Here is a 25,538-nt window from a genome sequence, read left to right as displayed (position 1 = left end):
TAGAGTAAGTTTGTTGGTCCTCATCCAGGTTGATATTTTCTGTAATTCGGTATTTACAGCATTGGCTAACATGACTGGGCTCGAGTGAGAGTAGACGTATGTAGTGTCGTCTGCAAATAGTGTGGGTTTGAGTAGTTGCGATGCATTTGGTAGGTCATTTATGTATATGAGAAAGAGAAGAGGGCCTAGAACACTTCCCTGTGGGACACCAACTGTAATTGGCTGTGCGGAAGAGTTTGCCCCATTTGTATTCACATATTGGCTTCTGTTGCTGAGGTATGACTTTAGGTAGTTGAGGGAGTGCCCTCTTATACCATAGTGCGACAATTTCATGTGGAGCAAGTCGTGGTCAACTGTATCGAAAGCTTTACGTAAGTCAATGAAGATCCCCAGTGGGACTTCTTTTTTCTCTATTGCTGTATAAATATGTTCTAGCATGTGGATAATAGCGTCATTAGTATTTTTATTAGGCCTGAACCCAAATTGACAGGGGTTGAGTATGTTGTGGGAGATGAGGTAGGAATAGATACTCTTATGTTTTAATTTTTCAAAGATTTTAGAGAGAGGGTGTAAGTTGGATATTGGACTATAGTTATTCAAGTCTGTGTGGTCTCCTTTATGGATCGGGGTGACCCTTGCTATTTTAAGAACTGTAGGAAAGGTAGAGGATTCAATGGATTTGTTAAAGAGTGTTGCAATGATTGGTGATAGCACCTGTGACACTTTTTTGTATATAATGGGTGGTAAGGTATTTAAATCTCCTGTTTTGTTTTTTAGTTTGTTGATAATAAGGGAGACTTCAGTTGGGTTAGTCGGAGCTAGGAACAGTGTGTTCGGGTAGTTGCCAGTGAGGTAATCATTGGGTGGGGTATCTGAGCTTGGGATTTTATTGGCAAGGTTTTTTCCTATAGTGGAGAAGAAATCATAGAGTCTGTTTGCTGTTTCAATAGGTGGGAATTGGGGTTCATCTGGTTTTGTTAATTCAATTTCGCTATTTCGTGTTAACTTTTTTGTTCCTAGTATTTCTGATAATAAAATTTTAAATTTAAAGTCTGACTTTTTTGGGTTATCCCAGGTTCTCTACACATATGCTGCTATATATGATAATTCTATGTAACTGTATTTGTGTATGCCCGAATAAACTTACTAAGGAAAGTGGTAGTATGGAGGCTGCTCAGTGTGTGACAACCACTCCAGAAGCAGGTGCTGTATTCAGGAAGAATAAGTTTTGGTTGCCCTTAAAATCCCCAGCAACACCAACTGGTGGTTTATTAGGAAGGTTGCTGTTATACTGCCAGGGTTGCTGGTCTCGTCTTGGCATAATTACCAGTTCAGCAAGACACTAGCAACAGTGTGATTGGGCAGCAGGAATATATAGTGACAACTCTTGGGTTATTTACATTATGTATGACAATTGAATAGTTCACTAATTTAATTAGTTTAAAATACCGTGTGTATTGACTAATCCCGGGTTCGATTCCCGGCGGGTGGAAACATTTCGACACGTTTCCTTACACCTGTTGTCCTGTTCACCTAGCAGCAAATAGGTACCTGGGTGTTAGTCGACTGGTGTGGGTCGCATCCTGGGGGACAAGATTAAGGACCCCAATGGAAATAAGTTAGACAGTCCTCGATGACGCACTGACTTTCTTGGGTTATCCTGGGTGGCTAACCCTCCGGGGTTAAAAATCCGAACGAAATCTTAAATTATCTTCTTATCATATCACATTAGCTTTTTAACTTAATTTTTGCCTCACGACGCCCTTGTGGCTTAGCGCTTCTTTTTGATTATAATAATAATTTGCCTCACGTCAGTACATACCAGCTACATAAACTTGGAGATCCTCACCTGACTGCTACTATGCACAACTTAAATATTATTTTACACTTTTCAGTATGTACAACTTGTGTACATCATGGAATGAGTATTTCTTCTGCATATTGGCTCGGTTAGGTTAAGTTAGGTAAGGTAAGTTAGTTTGGTTAGGTTAGGTAGCTTAACCTAAAAATGTCACGTCTTTATTCATATTCAGCCGGCACAAGACAAGCCTTGGTATGCTGCATGACTAATATTAATGTACGGTAGAAAAACTTCAGTTGTGTGGTCGTAGCTTGCATTTTCAGTATTCTGCAATTTAAATTTAGGTTTTCATTTCCAATGGAGACTCACCATTACCATTAAGGTATGCCAGAATGGAATTCCTTTCCATTTTGGTGCCAATGCCGTTATAAGGAATGTCATGGCAGGCAGGAAGGAGGCCCATCACTACACATTGAACAACTCTATTTTAGTATTCTGTATAGTCCTTGTGGCTTAGCGCTTCTTTTTGATTATAATAATAATAATAATATTTTAGTATTGCAGGGAAGGTTGAGAGGGAGGGTGAATGGATGTAAAGAGCCTCCCACATGAATCACTATCATCACTCACTTTTTACGTTTCATTGCTTAATTTCACTTCTGGTTAATTGTCATGGCATCAAGTGCAGGTGAATGTAACCCGTGTGAATTACGAATGTTCACTGTACTCATTTTCCTTATTCTCCCAAAATAACTATTTGTGCAAGAAATAATTATTTATTCTATGATGTCCATAGATTGTACTGTATGTATTGAAGTGTACAATAATGATTGAATGCCACTAAGTTGCCTTGAAAATATTGAAGGGCTCTTGATCTGAGGAATTGGAGCTACCTGTTTCCTCAGATCAAAGCTGATTAACCCTTATTCCTCAGATGCTGTATGACCTATCTGTTTAGTGCTTCCACATGAATATACAGTTTATAATTGAGAATGTGTGTAAAGGTAGAAAGTTGAAAGTGAACATAGAAAAGAGTAAGGTGATGAGGGTATCAAATGATTTAGATAAAGAAAAATTGGATATCAAATTGGGGAGGAGGAGTATGGAAGAAGTGAATGTTTTCAGATACTTGGGAGTTGACGTGTCGGTGGATGGTTTTATGAAGGATGAGGTTAATCATAGAATTGATGAGGGAAAAAAGGTGAGTGGTGCGTTGAGGTATATGTGGAGTCAAAAAAATGTTATCTATGGAGGCAAAGAAGGGAATGTATGAAAGTATAGTAGTACCAACACTCTTATATGGATGTGAAGCTTGGGTGGTAAATGCAGCAGCGAGGAGACGGTTGGAGGCAGTGGAGATGTCCTGTCTAAGGGCAATGTGTGGTGCAAATATTATGCAGAAAATTCGGAGTGTGGAAATTAGGAGAAGGTGTGGAGTTAATAAAAGCATTAGTCAGAGGGCAGAAGAGGGGTTGTTGAGGTGGTTTGGTCATTTAGAGAGAATGGATCAAAGTAGAATGACATGGAAAGCATATAAATCTATAGGGGAAGGAAGGAGGGGTAGGGGTCGTCCTCGAAAGGGTTGGAAAGAGGGGGTAAAGGAGGTTTTGTGGGCTAGGGGCTTGGACTTCTAGCAAGCGTGCATGAGTGTGTTAGATAGGAGTGAATGGAGGCGAATGATACTTGGGACCTGACGATCTGTTGGAGTGTGAGCAGGGTAATATTTAGTGAAGGGATTCAGGGAAACCGGTTATGTTCATATAGTCGGACTTGAGTCCTGGAAATGGGAAGTACAATGCCTGCACTTTAAAGGAGGGGTTTGGGATATTGGCAATTTGGAGGGATATGTTGTGTATCTTTATACGTATATGCTTCTAAGCTGTTGTATTCTGAGCACCTCTGCAAAAGCAGTGATAATGTGTGAGTGTGGTGAAAGTGTTGAATGATGATGAAAGTATTTTCTTTTTGGGGATTTTCTTTCTTTTTTGGGTCACCCTGCCTCGGTGGGAGACTGCCGACTTGTTGAAAAAAAAAAAAAAAAAAAAGTCTTCTTCTCCCTACATTTCCTGCATTTAATTTTCAGTATGTATCCTCATAGTTAATTATTTTTCAGAGATAAATTACAGTACAGAAATAAGATGGCTGCATTAGTTCGAATTAAACGCCGATTTACTGAAGAGCCAACAGATAGTATTGTTGTGAAACCTAAACGTTTGAGGGTTGAGGGTGCAGCTGCTGCTGATCTAAAAGATGTCTCTCCAGCTATTTTAGAAAGAATTGCAACAGTGAATTCAAAGGTGAGGCTTTTAATAGTGACTGACAAGATACTATTGCTCTTACAGTGGGTTCTATTCCTTTATGATATATAGTATTCTATACTGTAACTACTGTTTAATTATAAATATGGACTAATATGAGAAGTTTGAAGGGTCATACCTGTGACCAATTTTGAGTTCACCTGGGACCAGGATACAAGGAAAACTGTTATTACAGTAATCCATAGGAACAGCAGATTCAGCCCTGCTATACGTTTACCAATGTCATGCATATTTGTTATATAATATTTCTTATTACTGTATTTTCTGGGGTATAAGGAGCACAAGCATATATGGTGCACCCCAATTTTGGCAGGCTTATTCTGGGAAAAAAAAGATTCTGTACTTGCTTCAAAATGTAGCTGGCTGCTTATATAAACAGCATAGCTGAAGAGGTGGAACCTTGTGTAACCTCTTGTCTTCCCCACTGCTAACAGCCACCAAAACAGACAAGGCTACCAGTTGTTTACAGACAGCTACTTTACAATTATTTACAACTGCTGAATCTGTTTTGCTTGTCACATACCAGTAATATGTAAATTATATTTTATAATTACCAGTCACTCTCCACTAATCCAGGAAATGGTCTTGTACAGGGTGTTTAGACTTTAATATATCAGTTCTGCAGCACTGAAGCAACCACTTGCCAGTAACTCTTGTTCCTGACCTTGAACATACAAGGATCAGGATGATTTTCTGAGAATTTTTTTTCTGCAGTGGCTTAGCACTTCTTTTTTATTATAATAATAATGCAGTGGGGGGAGGGGGGCAGACCTTACATGCCAGAAAATATGGTACATGTCTTCTCGCTCCTTACTCCTCATCCCCTCCAGGGAAGTGCCTTGATGCCCTGAGGGGCTTTTGATCGAAGAAATTAGACCTATGTTCCCCATTGATTGTACCTGAATGCTTCCTATTCTCCCTGGAGCTGTATGACCCCCAAAAGGTTTAGTGTTCCCCAAGAATGTAATAAAATCCTTACACTTCATTTATAAAGGTATGGGTATAAGCATTTTTATCTTTAGCTCAGCTAACCATTCTATCAATAAAGATCGAGAACCAAAACCTAGTCATTGTGGTTGTATACAAGCCACCAGATGCAACCTCACAACAGTTCAAGGAACAGCTACTGAAAATTGATTACTGTTTGGAAAACCTTCCAGCTCCATCCCCAAACATCTTACTGCTTGGTGATTTCAACCTAAGGCATACAAAATGGAAGAATGTAGCAAATAATGTTATAACTGAAACAATCCCCAGAGGTAGCGCAGATGAAAGGTCACACACACATGAGCTACTAAGCCTCTGCGAAAAACACACCTTAAGCCAGCAGATAGTGGAGCCAACAAGATTAGAAAACACACTTGACCTTATCTTCACAAATAATGAGGACCTGATAAGAGACATAAGAATATCAAAAACAACTAATTCCGATCACAACCTAATCGAAGTCCAGACGTACATGCGTAGGGGTCCTGATCAGCAGAATGCATGTACCTGTGAAGGTGTCTTCACAAAATACAACTTCAACAACAAGAACATCAACTGGGACCAGGTAAACCATGTCCTAAATGAAACATGTTGGGAAGATGTCATAAATGACATGGATCCAAACCAGTGCCTTGAAAGGATCAACTTCCTGGCAGCCGAAGCATGTTCTAGGCATATTCCCCTAAGAAAGAAGAAGAGCAGGAGTAAACTGGAGAGAGAAAGACGCTCCCTCTACAGAAGACAACGAAGAGTCGCTGAGCTCCTCAGGAGTGCTAGAATATCTGATACACGAAAGGAGGCTCTGACCAGGGAAGTAGAAACTATCGAACTTAAGTTAAATGACTCTTACAGGAACCAGGAGAGGCAGGAGGAGCTTAAAGCTATTAGTGAAATTGAAAGAAATTCAAAATATTTCTTTTCATATGCCAAAAAAAAGGCAAATACCACATCTAGTATCGGGCTCTTACTCAGACAGGATGGGACTTACACAGATAACAAGGAAATGAGTGAAATATTGAAATCCCAGTACGACTCTGTGTTTAGTGTACCACTAATCGGTCTGAGGATCGACGACCCAAATGATTTCTTCATGAATAAGCCTCAAAACTCCATAAATGTATGCCAGATTTCCGACATTACCCTAACTTCGATAGATTTTGAAAAAGCCATTGACAACATGCCTATGCACTCAGCCCCGGGCCCAGGCTCGTGGAACTCTGTTTTCATTAAGAACTGCAAGAAACCCCTCTCGCGTGCCCTAAGTACACTATGGAGGAGCAGCTTGGACATGGGTGAAATTCCACAGTCACTTAAAACAACGGATATAGCCCCACTCCATAAAGGTGGTAGCAAAGCATTAGCAAAGAACTATTTATAGTTCTGACGTCCCACATCATAAAAATCTTTTGAAAGAGTGCTAAGAAGCAGGATTGCAAATCACCTGGATTCCCAAAATCTGCACAATCCAGGGCAACATGGGTTCAGGGTAGGTCGCTCCTGCCTCTCACAACTACTGGATCACTATGACATGGCCTTGGATGCACTGGAAGAAAATCAGAATGCAGATGTAATATACACAGACTTTGCAAAAGCATTTGATAAATGCGATCATGGCGTAATAGCCCATAAAATACGTACTAAAGGAATAACTGGGAAAGTGGGGAGATGGATCTTCAACTTCCTAACAAATTGAACACAGAGTAGTGGTCAACAGAGTTAAATCGGAGGCTGCCATAGTGAAGAGCTCTGTTCCACAAGGCACAGTACTCGCCCCCATCTTATTCCTTATCCTCATATCAGACATAGACAGATATATACACCACAGCACCGTATCATCCTTTGCGGATGATACTAGGATCTGCATGAGGCTGTCATCTGCTGAGGATGCGGTTAACCTCCAAGAAGATATAAACAAAGTTTTCCAGTGGGCAACGGTAAACAATATGATGTTCAATGAGGACAAATTCCAACTACTCTGTTATGGAAAATTGGAGGAGATAATAACTAGAACAGAGTATACTACTGACTCTGGCCATACAATAGAGCAGAAAAATAATGTAAGGGACCTGGGAGTAGTAATGTGTGAGGATCTCACTTTCAAGGATCACAACAGTGCCACGATTGCACGTGCAAAGAAAATGATAGGATGGATAATGAGAACTTTCAAAACGAGAGATGCCAAGCCAATGATGATCCTTTTCAAATCACTTGTCCTCTCTAGGCTGGAATGCTGCTGTACATTAACATCTCCATTCAAAGCAGGTGAAATCGCAGATCTAGAGAGTGTACAGAGATCCTTTACTGCACGTATAAGTTCTGTCAAGCACCTTAACTACTGGGAATGCTTGGAAGCACTTGACTTGTACTTGTTGGAACGCAGGAGGGAGAGATATATCATAATCTACACTTGGAAAATCTTGGAAGGAATGGTCCCAAATCTGCACACACAAATCACTCCCTACGAAAGTAAAAGACTGGGCAGGCGATACAAAATGCCCCCAATAAAAAGTAGGGGCGCCATTGGTACACTAAGGGAAAACACCGTAAGTGTCCGGGGCCCAAAACTGTTCAACAGCCTCCCATCAAGCATTAGGGGAATTGCCAATAAGCCCCTGGCTGCCTTCAAGAGAGAGCTGGACAGATACCTAAAGTCAGTGCCGGATCAGCCGGGCTGTGGCTCGTACGTTGGACTGCGTGCGGCCAGCAGTAACAGCCTAGTTGATCAGGCCCTGATCCATCGGGAGGCCTGGTCATGGACCGGGCCGTGGGGGCGTTGATCCCCGGAATAACCTCCAGGTAACATTAGGGATAAAGAATTTTCAAACTGAAAAAGAAATACGTTACCAGAATACACACCAAGGAGCACTACTGTTAATTGCGAAACTCGTAAGTTAGCTTTGAAGTAAACACCTGAAAGTTAAATCAGCTAAATCTTTTTAAGAAAGTTGGTACAAAATATCTAGATTATTATAATCATATTACTTCTAGTAGTTGTCACAGAATAGAAAGTTCCCAAGTTTTTTTTATTAATATACAGTGCCACAAATAAAGTAAAAATTTAAAATGCTGTATAACTCCGTGAATTAAGAAAATTCAAATGTTTTAATTCATGGAAGAGTCAGCAGATACTTTTAACTTTAAGAATAATTTAATACTTGCATTAATGTTGGCTTGAGTATCATGAGGTAATACTAGTTCCTCTAAGGATGCGACTTACAGCAAGTGTAAATACCACTAAGACAACAACTATGAAAATGTCTTCAAGATGGATAGAGGTGCAACAGGAAATTTGTACTTAGTTAACTCACATTCCATTAAAATTTTCAAGATAATTGAAAGCATTGTTAATATGAATATACTACATATATTCAAAACAAACATTACCAAACAAATGTGTTCACATTCCTTCAAATGGTGCCAAGTAAACATACCATTTTTTTTCCTCTTGTGCTCTACACAAACTTTTCTAAGGCTTTCATACAGTGCCAATAAATGATTAGCCTTGAAATTTTGAGCACTTTGCAGTACTGATGAATAAGACGCATGCAGCACTTGGGCAGCTTTATTAATGAGATGCCAATCCATGGCTTTTTCAATCCAATACTGAAAATTATGTGCTGCAGACAGTAGAATACTTAGAGAGGTAATTTTGAGGTGTTCTGTCCCTCAGCCTTCATAAGTGTTCTGTCCGTTATCCTTGATAAATTGAAAGCAGATGCATGGAGAAGGAGACTTGTATACTTGAACCAGATGAGAGCTGCAGTAATTGAGAACATCCCACTTGGATAGGGCCTACCAGTGGAATCAAGTCCTACCAAAGAGATGGGCCAGAGATTAGGAGCAGACTTGTAGAAGATATCCTTTGTACGAAGACCCCATGGAGTTGCTGTGTCAGACAAGAATCATTGTTAATAGTATGCAGTAAAGATACCCAAGTGTTCCATGTCTTAATCAGCTTGTTGCTATTTTATACCATTATTATAACAACACAGTACTTTGAGATTCATTTAGAGATTTAGCCTCCTCATAGATGATGTCACTCATGTTTGAGCCAAAATACCTATGACTGCCACGCAAAATTACCAATATAAATTTATAATGGTCTTAATACTAACATATACTATTTAATATGTAAAGATACTGTCATGGAAGCCACACATAAAGAAAAATACATTACATCACTGAAAAAGATTAAGACAGGGTGATGTAGGCTAAAATCTGTACCCTTGAGGCATGAAAGGGAATATCTCTGGACATTTTAGAGACTGAATGAAAATATCTTTAAACCAAGTAATCTTTAAAAATACCTAGCATTATACTTAAGAAAGGACATATCATGAAGCTTTATAATACATTTCATTCATGGAGAAGTCACTAACTCATTGGGGATCCATATCACTCATTTTTTAATCTCTTTGACCACTTCCCACCAAGGTAGGGTAGCATGATGATACTCTATATCCACACCATTTCAACCAAAGAAAATATTTTTCTCTTTATTTATGGACAGTGCTTGGGTGACAGAAATCAATTTAAGTACAATTTATGGAACCCTTTTTTCCCCACCATGGAAATGTGATACCGCTTTGGTGGTGTATATTGCCCCAGTTCGTAGCAGACTACACAACACCTCTTTTCCTAGCCTGCAGTAAGCCTGCTGAAGCTGTCAAAATAATGGAATGCCCCTCAACTTTAAAATACAGTAAATTTAGAACATTTAGCAGACAAAAACTAAGGGTAGCTTTTCAAAGACTGTGGCTATTGGGTAAATTCAGAAATGTGTATGAATTGATATACTATACATAAGTTATTACATTTTTTTCAGGATGATGAACTGAAGCCAGAATTATTGCAGGCATTTGAAAGGAAATATAGGAATAACAAACTGGAGTTACAAGAGAATTTCAAAAAATTAGGTAATGTTGAAGGATTCAGAGATGTTGCCAAGCGTGAAGCCAAAGAAAGAACAAAGAAAAATAGGTACATGGTGAGTTTTTTGCACTTTTATGTAAATTAAAAGAATTTATACATGATAGTTAAACTTGTTTGTTCTTTGTATGACTACTTCCTTTCATCATTGTGCAAGGCACAGAATACACAGAATTGTGGGACAGACTTAAACTAATAAAAGTTTAAAATATTATGTAGGAAAACATGGTAACATACAATAAGGATACTATAATGTGTAGGTACACAGCTGACATTAAACATTTTAGAAAGTTGCATAGACAGATTATAAAGTTCTTAAAGGATAAGCATGTGAATACACTTGTAGTTTATAAGTACAGAAACTTATAATTTAGTTTTTTCCTCTGTTATTTTTCAGCTAGGAAAACAGTTATAGCCATATGTCATCATACATACCAGTAAACTATATAGTATCCATCTCTTGTTTTGATTATCTCTGAATTGTAAGGCTTACTAAAGTCATGAAAAGGATTTCTGAAGTACAGTAACTTCCCATTTTCTCCCTGCCATATTTGAAATTGCATACATGTCTTTTTTTTTTTCTCCTGTAGATTGTTGATGCTTTCCGAGGACATATAAATGACACAGAGCCTGAAGGAATTGAAGGCCAGCCTAAAGTGAAACAGGATAAGAAGAAAGACTTGCAGGAATCTGATGGCAATGGAGAGATGAATAGCGCTCAGTCTACTATTAAAGTAAAATATTTTGATGCAGAGCTTCAAGCTGAAGATGTAAGATATTATCACTGTAGTATACTTAGCTCTGGTTTCAAGTAAGCATGATGGAGAGTAGAGAAAAATGAATCTGATACAAATTGGGAATGGCCACAGTTGATCTTTGCAGATGACAGTTCTTTTGGGAGATGCTGAAAAGAATTTTTGAAGGTTGGTGAGTTTTGAGAGGAAGTGTGAAAGATGGAAATTGAAATTGAAGACAGAAAAGAGCAAGGTAGTAAGAGTAACAAAATATTTGGGCAGTGAAAAATTGGATATCAGAATAGAAGGAAGTAACATGGAGGAAGTGAGTGTATTTAGATATTTGGGAGTGGATGCGTCAGCAGACGGGTCTATGAAAATCAAGTTGAACCGTAGAATAAATGAAGGAGAAGAAGATCTGTGGAGAGAGAGTTTATCAGTGGAGGCAAAAAGAGAAATGTACTAGAGAATACATGAGAGTGAGGCACAGGCTTTAAACACTGAAGGTAGAAACAGGCTGGGGACAGTAGAGATGTTATGTTTGAGGGTATTGTGTGGTAAATTATGCAACTACTTTGGAGAATAGAAATTAGAAGATGGTGTAAGGTTAGGAAAGGTATTATTCAGAGGGCTGAGGAGGGAATGTTGAGGTGGTTTAGGGATTTACAGATGATGGAGCAGAATAGAATGACTCAGGGTGTATTAATTTGGGGTAGAAGGAAGGAGAGGTAGGAGTTGTTACAAGAAGATGGTTTTAATTGGTAGGGACTTTAGCATCCAGCAGGCTAAGTGGGCGTACTAGACTGGATGAGTGGAGACAAGTGGCTGTTGAGATGTTATGTGCTTATGAACAAAAGTAGGGTAACATGAAGGGATTCAGGGAAACCAGTTAGCCATACTTAAGTCCAGGATGTGAGAGGTACACTGCCTGCACTCTAAAGGAGGGATGGGGTTATTACATTTTGGGAGTCATTTGAATTGACATTTACATGCATTTGGCAGTATAGTGATTGAATAAATGATAGTGAATCTTTCCCCTTTTTTGGGTCACCCTATTTTAGTGAGAGAAGGCTGATGAATTAAAAAAAAAAGAGAGAGAATTAGTAGGAGCCAAGCAAGCAAGTATTGTGGGAGGGAAAGAAGTAGAAAGAAAGCACAAGGATTAAAGATATTACTTAAATGCTCTTGTTATACATATTGCATGATTTATTGCACTGAATTTTTTTTAAGTGCTGTTAAATTGTCTGTTGTACACTCCATAAATTATTACACAAAATGTTAAGTCTTCCTTTTATCTTCAGGTGGAAGATGTGATAACATGTAATGGTGTCCCTTTGGAGTCGGAGAAGTATGTGTATGACATCTTTTATTCACCAATGGATATAGGTTGGACAGAATATATTTGTGAGTAAGTGCATTTATTCTGTACCCCTGGTAGTGGGGTACTTCATTTTTTTTTTTTTTTTTTTTTTTTCATTCGGACACTGCTTCACTTTTCTCTTCCTTCTGGGATGGTGGGGGAGAGCATTGATGAAAGGTGAAGAGCTGTAGATCCAAGGAACTGCAGCTTCTCTTCTCTTTGAAACCTGATTATCTCCCATTCCCCAGGTGCTGTAAGACCCTTCTGGGTTCAGTGCTTCCCATGAATATAATAATGCTGCATTTCCTTTTGAAATCTTGAAATTCATATTGATTTAAAATACATTCTTAAACTCCTCTCTGGCTGCTTTTCTGGAAGGGCATACATCATGGTCACATGTTGATATCCTTATCTGTAACATCACCCAACTTAGTCACTGCTGTTTCTCCTTCAAAAATAAAGTTGGCTAACTGGACTTTCACGAAGTCTTCTTAGGTATGTATTACCATGTTCACATTAAAACAGAAATCCCCAAATCATTCTCTTCAACTCACTTCTGCCATGGTGGTTAGTGCCTACATTCCTTACCTTCTTTAACACATTTCTTCCAACCCTTCATTGAATGTCCCATATGCCTCTTTTAATATCCTCAAGATTAATGCACTCTTAATCTTCCAGTCTTACCCCAGTCTTTCTACATTTTGATATTATTAAGCTATTTTGATAATCTTTCACTCTTTAAATTACATATACATTTTGTACTACCACAGCAATTTTTTAAATTTTCGTTTCCTATTCTCCGAATAATATTCATACATTTACATTTGATTGTGAGAAAATAGGGTTTAATGTTCTAACCATTTAAGTTATGAGAAATTTCCAGGAATGAATCTCATAAGTTGGGGTTCTACTGTACTGTGATTGACCTTAATTAAAGACATTTCTGCATCACAGGCCTTGGAGGCCTCGTAGTTTCTACCACCTTTCCAGGTTGTGTTTCAGTTGAAAGTTGGTTTGCAGAGCATTATAGGAGCCTCAGATGGTATCAATCATAGCAAATGTAGATCACCTGGTGATCTAAAGTTACAACTGCCTTTACTGAGTATAAAATGCACATATGAACTTTATTGAGGTCCAGGGATGTAAATATTGGTGTTAGGGTCAAAATGCAGTACAGTATCATACAGTGGAAGAGGGAAAAGAGGAAGAGGGGAAATGAGATTGGCATTGTAAAATTTACATTATGAATGTTTTGGAGAACTTAACATATTAATTAAGAAGGCACTGCCTGAATATTCATAAAGATATGTAAAATACTTGTAGGTAGTAGGTTGGTAGACAGCAACCACCCAGGGAGGTACTACCATCCTGCCAAGTGAGTGTAAAACGAAAGCCTGTATTGTTTTACATGATGGTAGGATTGTTGGTGTCTTTTTTTCTGTCTCTTAAATATGCAAGATTTCAGGTACGTCTTGTTACTTTTACTTACACTTAGGTCACACTACACATACATGAACAAGCATATATATACAAACCCCTCTGGGTTTTCTGCTATTTTCTTGCTGGTTCATGTTCTTGTTTATTTCCTCTTATCTCCCTAGGGAAGTGGAATAGAATTCTTCCTCCGTAAGCCATGCGTGTCGTAAGAGGTGACTAAAATGCTGGGAGCAAGGGGCTAGTAACCCCTTCTGTATGTATTACTAAATTTTAAAGGAGAAACTTTAGTTTTTTCTTTTGGGCCACCCTGCCTCAGTGGAATATGGCTGGTATGTTGAAAGCAAAAAGAAGATGTAAAATACTTGTTTTTTTCTTAGGTTTGTTTCTTGGTTAGTTTTTACAACTTGTATACCAGGGGATACTGTATGACTCTTGTGAGTTTAGTGCTTAGATTTGATTATAATAATAATAATTCCCCATGGGGAAGTGGACCAGAATTCTTCCTCCATAAGCCATGCGTGTTGTAAGAGGAAATTAAAATGCCAGGAGCAAGGGGTTAGTAACCCCTTCTCCTGTATATACAGTGGAACCTCAGGTTACGAATTTAATCAGTTCCCTGGACTTGCTCGTATCCTGATTTCTTTGTATACTGGGTCAATTTTCCTCATTTAAATTAATTGAAATGCAATTAATTCGTTCCAGCTGAATTCCTGCTCTCAGGAGTCATGACAAAATAACCCTAATATCAACTCTACGGTTTATTTATATGTCACAATTCATCTAATATGACATAATAAACAGTATAAATAACATAGAAACCTTATATACACTCTAGAATGAATAAAATGTCATTACATGGATGGCGGAGGGAGGAGGATTGTGTTCGGGAGTGGTCGCGCGTTCTCACTATGAAAACGTCAGAGATGTTATAAGAGAAAACAGAGTTTGTGAGGCTAACTGAATTAGATCTGGTGTACATACGACATTTACATACCTTGGAGAAGAAATGCAGAGTGGCATATCCAGTCAGGAGTTCACACTTTTCTTAAGAACTGCTATATACAATTTTTATGCTTGTCTTGCTACACTACGTATCTCCTGTGAGCTGTTTTTCTGTCAACCATGTCAACAGCAGCTTTACCATCTTTTAATTGACAGAGGTCCACTGCTTAGAAATTACTGTAATGCCCTTTGCTTGCGCTATAGCCTTTATAGGCCTCTGCTTTAGTATTGTACATATAATTATAATCATGGGGAAGCATTCAACCCGTAGGTACATATAGTAGAGGGGCTATGCTTGCACTCAACTCACCAAGTCCTCAACCTTCATACCTAGTCTGTGCTTATTAATCATTTCTTGCTTTAACCCCTTGACTGTCGCAACCCCCAATCCTGAGGTGTCTCCTGATGTCGCAAAATTTAAAAAAAAAAAAAAATGATTTTTCTCATGAGATGATAGAGAATCTTTTCCCAATTGTAATGACACCAAAAAATCAAAATTTGATGGAAAACTGATGGAATTATGCTCTTGCAAAGTTAGCGACCTCGGCGATATTTACAAATCAGCGATTTCGCCCATTTTGAACCCTATTTTTGGCTAATTCCATTGTTCCAGTTGACCAAACTCATAGCTATTTCTTTAGAACTCCATTTTTTCTATCGATTGAGCACAAGAAACTGCCCATTTACCAATTTCAACTACCCAATAACGTGGTCAGAAATTTGCAATTTGGCCAATTTCACGAAAATTAAAAAATGACAATTTTAAAATAAGGTCCAGAATGAACAATGCAGACATTCCTGGCTCTAAAATAACATTTTCTTTGTTCATCAGTCATGTCTCCAGGCCTCTCTGATATTACTCTTGCTTTCTACTTAGAATTTTTATTCAAACAAAAAATAGAAGATTTACTGTTATGCAGACTACTGCAATATTGTATTAATTGTACAAATAATGTCAACTCATTCATGACTGCATATTAGAATGGCTAGTTGGACATTTATTGGACAATGACAACATTTGTTTACTTTTGAACATCGGCAAAAATCAAACATTTTCCCTACTTTGAGCTCCATTTCCAGGTTCTTTTTATAGTAAAACCAATCAATATCACCATATTTCTATATGTTTTCCAGTCTATCAAATGAGACCAAGAAAACGAGAATAGAACCATAAATACTATACGAAAATAGACCACACGTCGGCATTTTAATTAAAAAAGCGGTCGTAGTTTTTTTTTTCTCATTATGCACTGCATGGTCCAGGATTTTTTTATAAGGTGCACACTGACCACACAGACCTATTTTCTCACATGTGGGCCTACCAGCTTTCTCCTGCTTGAATTTGAAGCCACTAGAATTTATGAGTATATATACGTCAACGCTCTTATATGGGTGTGAAGCGTGGGTGATGAATGTTGCAGCGAGGAGAAGGCTGGAGGCAGTGGAGATGTCATGTCTGAGGGCAATGTGTGGTGTGAATATAATGCAGAGAATTCGTAGTTTGGAAGTTAGGAGGAGGTGCGGGATTACCAAAACTGTTGTCCAGAGGGCTGAGGAAGGGTTGTTGAGGTGGTTCGGACATGTAGAGAGAATGGAGCGAAACAGAATGACTTCAAGAGTGTATCAGTCTGTAGTGGAAGGAAGGCGGGGTAGGGGTCGGCCTAGGAAGGGTTGGAGGGAGGGGGTAAAGGAGGTTTTGTGTGCGAGGGGCTTGGACTTCCAGCAGGCATGCGTGAGCGTGTTTGATAGGAGTGAATGGAGACAAATGGTTTTTAATACTTGACGTGCTGTTGGAGTGTGAGCAAAGTAACATTTATGAAGGGATTCAGGGAAACCGGCAGGCCGGACTTGAGTCCTGGAGATGGGAAGTACAGTGCCTGCACTCTGAAGGAGGGGTGTTAATGTTGCAGTTTAAAAACTGTAGTGTAAAGCACCCTTCTGGCAAGACAGTGATGGAGTGAATGATGGTGAAAGTTTTTCTTTTTCGGGCCACCCTGCCTTGGTGGGAATCGGCCGGTGTGATAATAATAATAAATATACGTCAAACACGGTACCTCGTAAGACGTATATATATGACCAAAACAGTCAAAGGGTTAATTCCATGAAAATCATCCTCTTTTTCTTCTCAGCACTGTCCTTTGCACTTGCTTCCTTAGGACCCATGGTTAGAAGAAAGAAATCTGGCGAATTAACTGCACGAAACGTAAGGAAATCACAAGAATTCCTTGCACTGCGAGGATAGCTCCATAAGCAAATGTGCACTGGTGAACATTGTGGTGGTGTTGTCAAACTAAATCATACGCAGTACATACGTAGTATTGTTATTATTATTGCACTATTACGTATCATTATATTTAATATTGTTATATAGTGTTATATGTAATTATTATTATGTATTATCATTATTATTATTAGTGCATAAGTATTATTATAATAATAATAATTATTATTATTATTAATTTAGGGACCTGGAGCACAGATCCAGTTCCCTAGATCAAGAGCCCCTCACCACATGTATGTACTACTACTACTACTACTACTACTACTAATAATAATAATAATAATAATTATTATTATAACAATAATACAATGTAATAGTAATAATAACAGTAAGGAGAAACTTCAAAAGGCTGCCAGTAGTTGGCACCACCATCAGCAAAACACAGGTAACCACTACTAGTACATTTTTCACCTGTCTAGACTTAAGTGTAGTCTTAAGTAGGCATTTCTGCCTGAAATGCCTCGGCATGATAGTGGCTTTCTTTGCTCCACTTATATTATGATATGTAAACACACATTGTAACCTTTGCAAAGAAATATATATTTTATTTGTTTATTTATATAAAGAATCTCCCTTGAGGGGGAAGTTCGCATCCTGAAATTTCTTTTGTATCCTGAAGCAAAAAATTGACCGAATGACGGTTCGTATCCTGAAAAATTCGCATGGTGAGGCGTTCGTAACTTGAGGTTCCACTGTATTACTAAACTGAAATGGAGAAGCTTTTGTTTTTCCTTTTGGGCCACCCTGCCTTGGTGGGATATGGCTGGTTTGTTGAAAAAAAAAATTAATAATACTACTATGCCAGGGAATGGGAGGTTTATAAGACAGTTTTATTTCATTAAATTGTGTATAGTGCAGTATGAATCAGGAATGCTTACCTCTGATGTTTTAGTTTTTTTGCACAGTATATATGTACCATATTTTAATAGTTTTACATTAAATATGAAGATGTAGATGATAATTTTTTGTGTCCATTAACTACTGTTCTTTTTTTTTTTTTGTTTAGTGTTCAGAAATATGATAATGAGCTTTCTGATGACGGTCCGGAATTAAGCGATGGTTATGATGATGAGGATGATGAAAATGAAGAAAGCAATTGGAGAAATGACTATCCTGAAGAAGAGGAGTCTCCTTATGAGTGAGTTATATGCAGTTCTGTTGATCATTAATGTTGTCATTTTTTTTTAGTCAATGTGGTCAGAAAAGCACTTTTCATCCCAGCTGTATTTTTATATAAAAAGGTCAGTGTATACCAGAGTAGTTTCCTTGCCTTCCTTTCCTTAGCAACATTGTTTAAATGCACATTACTATAATATACGTGCAATATACCTAAATTGATACTGAGTTCACAGTACCTTGAACAGCTTATGCCATTTTTTGTATTTTCCAATTGGTTATTGATATGTCTTGGACTTGCATTTTAATTTGGCCATGCTGTATTTGCTGTTCCATTATTTCAGAGATGAAGATGACTACCTGTGTAAACAGTTACAAAGACTACACACAAAACATAGTAAGTACTGTTTATTTGACTCACGAAATCGTAATGACACGATTGCAAACAAACCATACCCCGGCCGGGATTGAACCCGCGGTCAGAGAGTCTCAAAACTCCAGCCCGTCGCGTTAGCCACTATTGTGGCTAGCTGGTCTAGTGGCTAATGCAACGGGCTGGAGTTTTGAGACACTCTGACCGCGGGTTCAATCCCGGCCGGGGTATGGTTTGGTTTACTGTTTATTTGATATACACGACTCTTCTTTTCTGGTGCCATGCAGCAGTGAGTTTATATTATCATCTTGGGGAAGCACTAAATCTGTAAGGGTCATACAGCACCCTCAGAATGAGGAAAATCAAGTTTGATTCAATAAAGGGGAGGGGAACTCCAATTCCATGGATCAAGAGTACTTTGCTGTTTTGCGTGCTTTGCTATTTTCACCTTTTTTTTAAACAAGTGATCTTTTCCTTTCCTTATTTAGGATCATTTTAAATTCTGCGTACAAATTTCAGCACTGTATAACCCATATGGCTTTAGTGCTTCAAATTATTATATTATATTATTGTTTTTTGTACAAATTCATTGGCATGTTTACTGGGAACTTGTCTCTCAGATGTATGCAGTTGTATGCTTCGAATTCTGCCAAAACATAATATTGTTCTGTACAGTGGCACCCCGGTTTTCATCCTTAATCCAATTCCAGAAGGTCAGTTGAAATCCGAAATGGACGAAAACCGAAGTAATATTTCCCATAAGAAACAATGTAAATCCAATTAATCCGTTCCAGACACCCAAAAATATTAACAAAAAATACATTTTATAGAGAATAACTATAATTTTACATACAGAAAACAATGAGAAATAAATATAAAGCACTAATTTTAATGGATAAATGAACATTTAAATCACTACATACTTTTATTGAAGACTCTTGTTGGAGTATGGAAGAACAAGAACTGACAACTTCTCCACATCTTTGATTGTTTGTGATCTCTGGTTTGTTAGTATATTTACCCCTTTCAGCTTCCTTGATTTTTACTTTCTTCGGAACTGATTGTTGATTTGGACTTCCCATACATCCTGGTGAGCTCGGCCACACATACACCACTTTCGTATTTGATACAAACGCTTTCTTGAATTCTATTGTGTTTCTCACCTTCTTTACCGAAGGGCTGGCACTCTGAACTTTCTTTGGCCCCATGGTGGATGAACGTGCAGAGTATTGTTCACTCGACAAGTGACAGAGACAGACTGAGTCAGGCAGCAGCATCCTGGGCGGGTGGACGCATTTTATATGGACGATTTCCGAGTTGATGTATGAAACCAGAAGTAAAAAAATCACTGAAAAAAGTGGTCGAATATCGTACAATTCGAATTGTATGATATTCGGACTGGACGAAAAGCGGAGTTTTGCTGTAGTTACATATTATTTTAATTCATGTTTTTAGCATTGTTATATACTTTCTACTCTATATTTTGCAGACAGCCACCTTCTCAGCTTCTCTGTAGTTGTATTCAGATATGTTTAGCCACTTTGTTCATCTGTACATGCTTTTTAATATAGTAAATCTCCAGCTGACAAATTAAGTGTTTTGTAAATTGTTCATAGCTCATGTTCAGTACCTCCAACCTATTTTTCTGTTGATACCTAATCCATAAGATAATAGGGCCCCGACTTGACATTTTGATCTTGCGACATCAGCATTTAGGAACCAGTTACAGTACAGTTATATCATTGCAAAATTCTAACAAATTATTTAAAGTAATTTTATTTCCAAATGCATTAATACTTCATGTTCATTTTATTCATGTACTGTATAGAAATTTCACATTTGTTTGTTAGAGATTGGTCAGGAACCATTTACAGTTTTCTTAAGGCTGAATTATAAATTTGATCTGTTAGTGTTTACCATATTCATTCATATTGTGTATGTTCATTTGATGCATGTCTGGAGAACTTATTTGTTTGATAGAGATTGGTCAAGAACCATAGATGTGATGAATGGTTTTAAAACTGACAAGTTGAAGAATTGAGACACTTGTGCAACATACTTTAATCTTTATTGAAAAAACGTTTCGCCACAGTGGCTTCATCAGTCCAATACAAAGCAGGAAGGTACAAGGAGAGGAGGAGTTTGAGGTAATCAGTCCCTCAGCCTGGAATCAATGTATTCAGTCCATCACTTTTGTGAGGGGGAGGGGGAGTGTGTTGTCTGGCACTGGCACAGCAACTTTTTATTGGGTTATTAATGGTGTTAGCTGATTTGGTGTAGATTCCTAGGCACAAATACCATAGGTGAGATAAGGATAGATTAGAGAATAGTATAATATAAGTAGTGTTCTTTTGAGATACACAGTTATGTATCATGGAGAGAAATGCCTGCTGTGTTAGTTGTGAGTTGGGGTCTTACTCTATTCTGAATCTAATTTTACTTAGCAAGAATATTTACCCAACATTTTACCTTTACTGCTGTAATTTTTTGGTTGCAAATAGAATAAAGAATAAATTTTAAATGTATACATGTTAATTAAAAAAAAATATAAAAGATAATTTTCTACATTTCATTCTCTTCAGAACACTATATTAAGTCATTTCATCTCAGAGATCATAGATTTTCCTCTCTGGCCTGGTTGTGGACCAGGCCAGAGGGGCAGTGATCCCCAGAATACCCTATCTTTTATAGTTCTGTGTTTTTGTTTGGAAGGCAGCCGGTACTCGCAAGAAATTACCAGTAGTTGGTTCCAAACTGCACCATTTATAAGTATGAATATTTATAATGCAGATCTTCACATGTTGGGGTTGTTCCATTTAGATATCTAGTAAATGTTCAATAAATATATACAGGTGCTCCTTGACTTACGATGGGGTTACGTTCCAACGAACCCATCGTAAGTCGAATGTGAATATGATATGTTAAATGAGTAAATAACTACTGTCACTGAATAAGTAAATAAATAGTTACTGTAACTAAATACCAGTACTGAAAAGTAAATAAATGAATACAAGTTATGGACTTGCCACCTTCATGCTGGGTAATTATCTTAAGTTTCATCTCTAAAGTAATTGCTTTTGCACCATCATAAAGTCAAAATATTGTAAGTCGAACCATCATAAGTCGAGGAACACCTGTATATGTGCAGTATATAATTATAGTTAGGATAAAAGCCAGCATAACAAAAAATACTGTAAAAAGAAAACTAAGTTATCTTATGTGCTTTATTTCTTATGTCAGAATGCAGCTCTAAAAATATTCTCATCTTTTGTAACAGGTGATTCGGATGAAAGCTTTGATGCTGATGAATATGCTGATGGAGACTTCGATGAGGACGGAAATTATGTTTATTAAGAATGTGTTGCAATATACACTTAGAAAGTACGTACATACAGTATCGGGCAGTAAAGACAGTTGAAAAAATTTATGAATACAGCCTCTCCTTACTTAACGACAGAGTTCCGTTCCTGAGACCACATTGGTAAACAAATTCATCGCTAAGTGAGGAGCATGCTATAATGGTAGTGGGTTTGTGTCAACTGTCTTTGATATTATTTTAATGTCACCTTTGGACCATTTATAACATTTCTGGTATATTTTTAAATGTTTATACAGTAGTGTACTGTATATTGTAATAAACAGAATAGAGGAAATCAGCTCTAATATATACATTTGGGTATGCATACTGGTCAGGGAGCCCGTCGTAAGTCCAAATCATTGGTAAGCAAGTACGTCGCTAAGTGAGGAGAGGCTGTATTGCGGAGATTAATTTACGTTGGCTAAACATGTACTAGTTTTGTAATTTTTTTAATTAAAGATTATAATTTTTAACACACCTGTCTTTCACCAAGGTAGAGTGATCATAAAACACAATCATTTATTCAGTAGTTGCCAGAAGCACAGACATCACAATTCAAATGACCCTCCAAATTGCAATATCTACCCCTTCAGTGTGTAGGCACACACTACTTCCCACCATTTTCCCCTGAATACCTTTATAAATGTTACCTTACTCATACTCCAGTAGCACGTCAAACCATAAAAACCACTTGTCTCCACTCGATCAGAAATTCTCACATGAGCCTGCTGGATACTCAAGCCCCTAACCTCTCAAAACTATCTTTGCCATCCTCCCTCTAACCCTTCCTGAGATGGCTCCTACCCATTCTTCCTTACACCCCAGCTTTATACAGCCTCTTGATTATCCTATTCTGCACCAAATACCCTTACAACCTCAACAATTATTGAGTATATATATGTCTGAAACACTGGCTCATAAGACATATATATACGGACAAAACAGTCAAAGGGTTAATATATCAGGTATACAGACATCCACCCCTAAATGTGAGTACATTCACTTTTGTAGTACTTCCTGCAATTTGATATCCAAACTTTCATTGCCTAGATTTTTTTGCTACTCTTACCACCTTATTCTTTTCTATATTCACTTTTAATTTTTTTTTCATATACATACTCCCAGATTCATACACCAACCTTTGCAAATTCTCTAGAATCTTGCAAAAGGACTGCCATTAGCAGAGTAACTGTGAAAAGTCCCACTGTGCATTAGCTTCACTATCTTTTAATCGCTCACCTCTCCAAAACACTAGCATTCATTTCTTTTTACAACTCCTGTAACATCATACATCCCTGTCTAAGGCCTACTTTTAGTGAAAAATAATCTCTCTAACATATGTAACCTCAGCTACATTATCTGCATAAAAGCTCTTACTACTAGTTCCATACATTTGTAACATTGGTCACATTGCTTCCCTATCCTCCCTATTGGGTACTTTTCTAAATCCATAAATGCAACAAACAATTCCTCATCTTTATCCAAATATTGTTCACTTACATGCTTCATTGTAAACATTTGATCTACACATCCCTCACCCTTTCTAAATGTCCCCTGTTGCTCTGCAATTTTACTTTGCTTCACCATTAACTCTCTGAATAGTTGGGATAGACTTTTACCCAGTATACTCAACAGGCTTATCCCTCTGTAATTTCTTAAATGAATTCTTGTCCTACTTTCCTCTTATACAAAGGAACTGTGCATGATCTCTGCCAAGCTTTAGGTTATTCCTTTCATGTACCATATATAGTATATATTGAACACATACATGAGCCACTCCAGCCCTATATCCCAACTTGCATTTAACATTCTTACTCTTATAAAATGTTATTCCTCCCTGTCCAATGCCTTCAGTTACTGCCTCCATTTCCTCTTCAGCATTTAGCAGCTCCTCAAAATATGCTCTCCATCTTCCCAGTACCTCCCCACCTTCCAATCTAACATCTTTTCTCTTTCAATTTTAACTACCAAGCCCATTTACTCCCAGGCTTTCTGAACTTGTTAATTTCACTCATCTGCTAGTCTCTCTTCTTCACTACACACTGATGGTTACTAGGCCTATTGAGCATTAAACCCCTCAGTTGTATGACAAGTTTTGTTTTGATCTCTCTTCTTTCATCACACATCCAAGTAAGCACCTTGCCTTCCTTTCTTGTCACAATCAGGCAGGCATTCTGCCTTCTTTCCTCCCTCCCTCACCCCACACAGGCAGGCAGGCAGCCTTCCTCCCTCATCACACAGGCAGACAATCTTCCTGCCTGACTAACCATACTCCTAGGCAGGCAAGCTCCATACTTGACTGCTTGCATTACTCATTATTTGCTGGCATGTATACACCAGTGAGGGAGACAGTAGGCATTTTATTACTATTGATAGCATACACATATGGTCCAGTAAATTCCATTACTCATCCACACCCTGCTGTATTGTACAAAAGTTCTTTTGTGGTTTCTTCCTTATATGCTAGATCTCCAAGAACTTAACTAACATAGGTCTGACTGTACTGATTTTTATGTAGGTATGAGCATGGTCTTTAAATTTTGCAAGAGGCAGACAGAGGCAGTGATGTCATCCCTGAGAGTAATGTGCGATATGAATTTTACTATCATTAATAAGTATGGTTGGGCATATCTTATGAAAATGTAGGCAAACCCTCGATTTAATAGTCCTCAGTTTAGTGAACCTAAGAAATACTGGACAGAATCTGGTGGATCATTTGATTAGGAATCAACAGAATTCTCAGGTTTTTGTTACAGTCATGACAAACGATCTTTTCTTTCTCCATCACTATAAGGAAGTAGACCTGCCCTTCCTTTCCTTGGACCACACCTGAATGCCTCCCATTACCCTAGGTGTTGTATAACTCTTATGGGTTTAGCACTCCTGAATGTAATATTCTCCATTACCAGCCACCCACTACTCCCAATTAGTCTGTTAAATTGAGGTTTTACTCTACAAGTGTTTTATATTATAAAGTACCAGATTACCCTTGTGGGTTTAGTGTTTAGTTTTGATTATAATAAAGTACCAGTGCCTGCTTTTTATATTAAGTCATAGGTTGATTATATCATATGAAAATATGGGCTATATTTTACAATAGCCTCAACTACTATTAGACATCTGCAGTCATACATATACTACATGAACAAAAAGGCACAATACCGTGAATGGAACAATATACAAATAACCCGCACATAGGAGAAAAAACTTGTGGCGACATTCTGGTCCGACTTGGACGTCCACATTAACTAGTCATATCATAAGTTTTCTTTTGTTGTTGGTAGTAGGTTGGTAGACAGCAACCACTCAGGGAGGTACTGCCGTCCTACCAAGTGAGTGTAAAACAAAAGCCTGTAATTGTTTTACATGATAGTAGGATTGCTGGTGTCTTTTTTTCTGTCTCAAAAACAGGCAAGATTTCAGGTATGTCTTGCTACTTCTCCTTACATTTAGGTCACACTACACATGCATGTACAAGCATATATATACACACTTCTGGGTTTTCTTCTACTTTTCTTACTAGTTCTTGTTTATTTCCACTTATCTCCTTGGGGAAGTGGAACAGAATTCTTCCTCCGTAAGCCATGCATGTCTTAAGAGGTGACTAAAATGCCAGGAGCAAGGAGTTAGTAACCCCTTCTCCTGTATATATTACTAAATGTAAAAGGGAAAACTTTCGTTTTTCCTTTTGGGCCGCCCCGCCTCAGTGGGATGCGGCAGATGCGTTGAAAGAAAGAAAAAGAAAACATGCAAGATTTCAGGTATGTCTTGCTACTTCTACTTACACTTAGGTCACATTACACTTGCATGTACAAGTACATTTATACACACACCTTGGTTTA

At 37.9% G+C, this 25,538-nt stretch overlaps 1 protein-coding gene across 1 annotated transcript; it reads left to right on the top strand.

Annotated features, from left to right (window-relative positions):
• The first annotated feature begins 348 nt into the window (after positions 1 to 348).
• On the top strand, positions 349 to 22,822 carry fs(2)ltoPP43 (female sterile (2) ltoPP43). Its single transcript, XM_070095423.1, has 8 exons — positions 349 to 371; positions 3,915 to 4,098; positions 9,932 to 10,093; positions 10,626 to 10,805; positions 12,071 to 12,177; positions 17,856 to 17,987; positions 18,310 to 18,362; positions 21,616 to 22,822. The coding sequence occupies exons 2-8, from the start codon at positions 3,940 to 3,942 to the stop codon at positions 21,690 to 21,692; spliced, it is 870 nt and encodes a 289-aa protein (XP_069951524.1). The 5' UTR covers positions 349 to 371; positions 3,915 to 3,939; the 3' UTR covers positions 21,693 to 22,822.
• Positions 22,823 to 25,538: the final 2,716 nt, after the last annotated feature.

Source organism: Cherax quadricarinatus, chromosome 50 (assembly GCF_038502225.1).
Source record: "Cherax quadricarinatus isolate ZL_2023a chromosome 50, ASM3850222v1, whole genome shotgun sequence".
Lineage (NCBI taxonomy): Eukaryota > Metazoa > Arthropoda > Malacostraca > Decapoda > Parastacidae > Cherax > Cherax quadricarinatus.
Note: the sequence above shows the minus strand (reverse complement) of the source record. Positions and strands in the feature narration are given on the sequence as shown.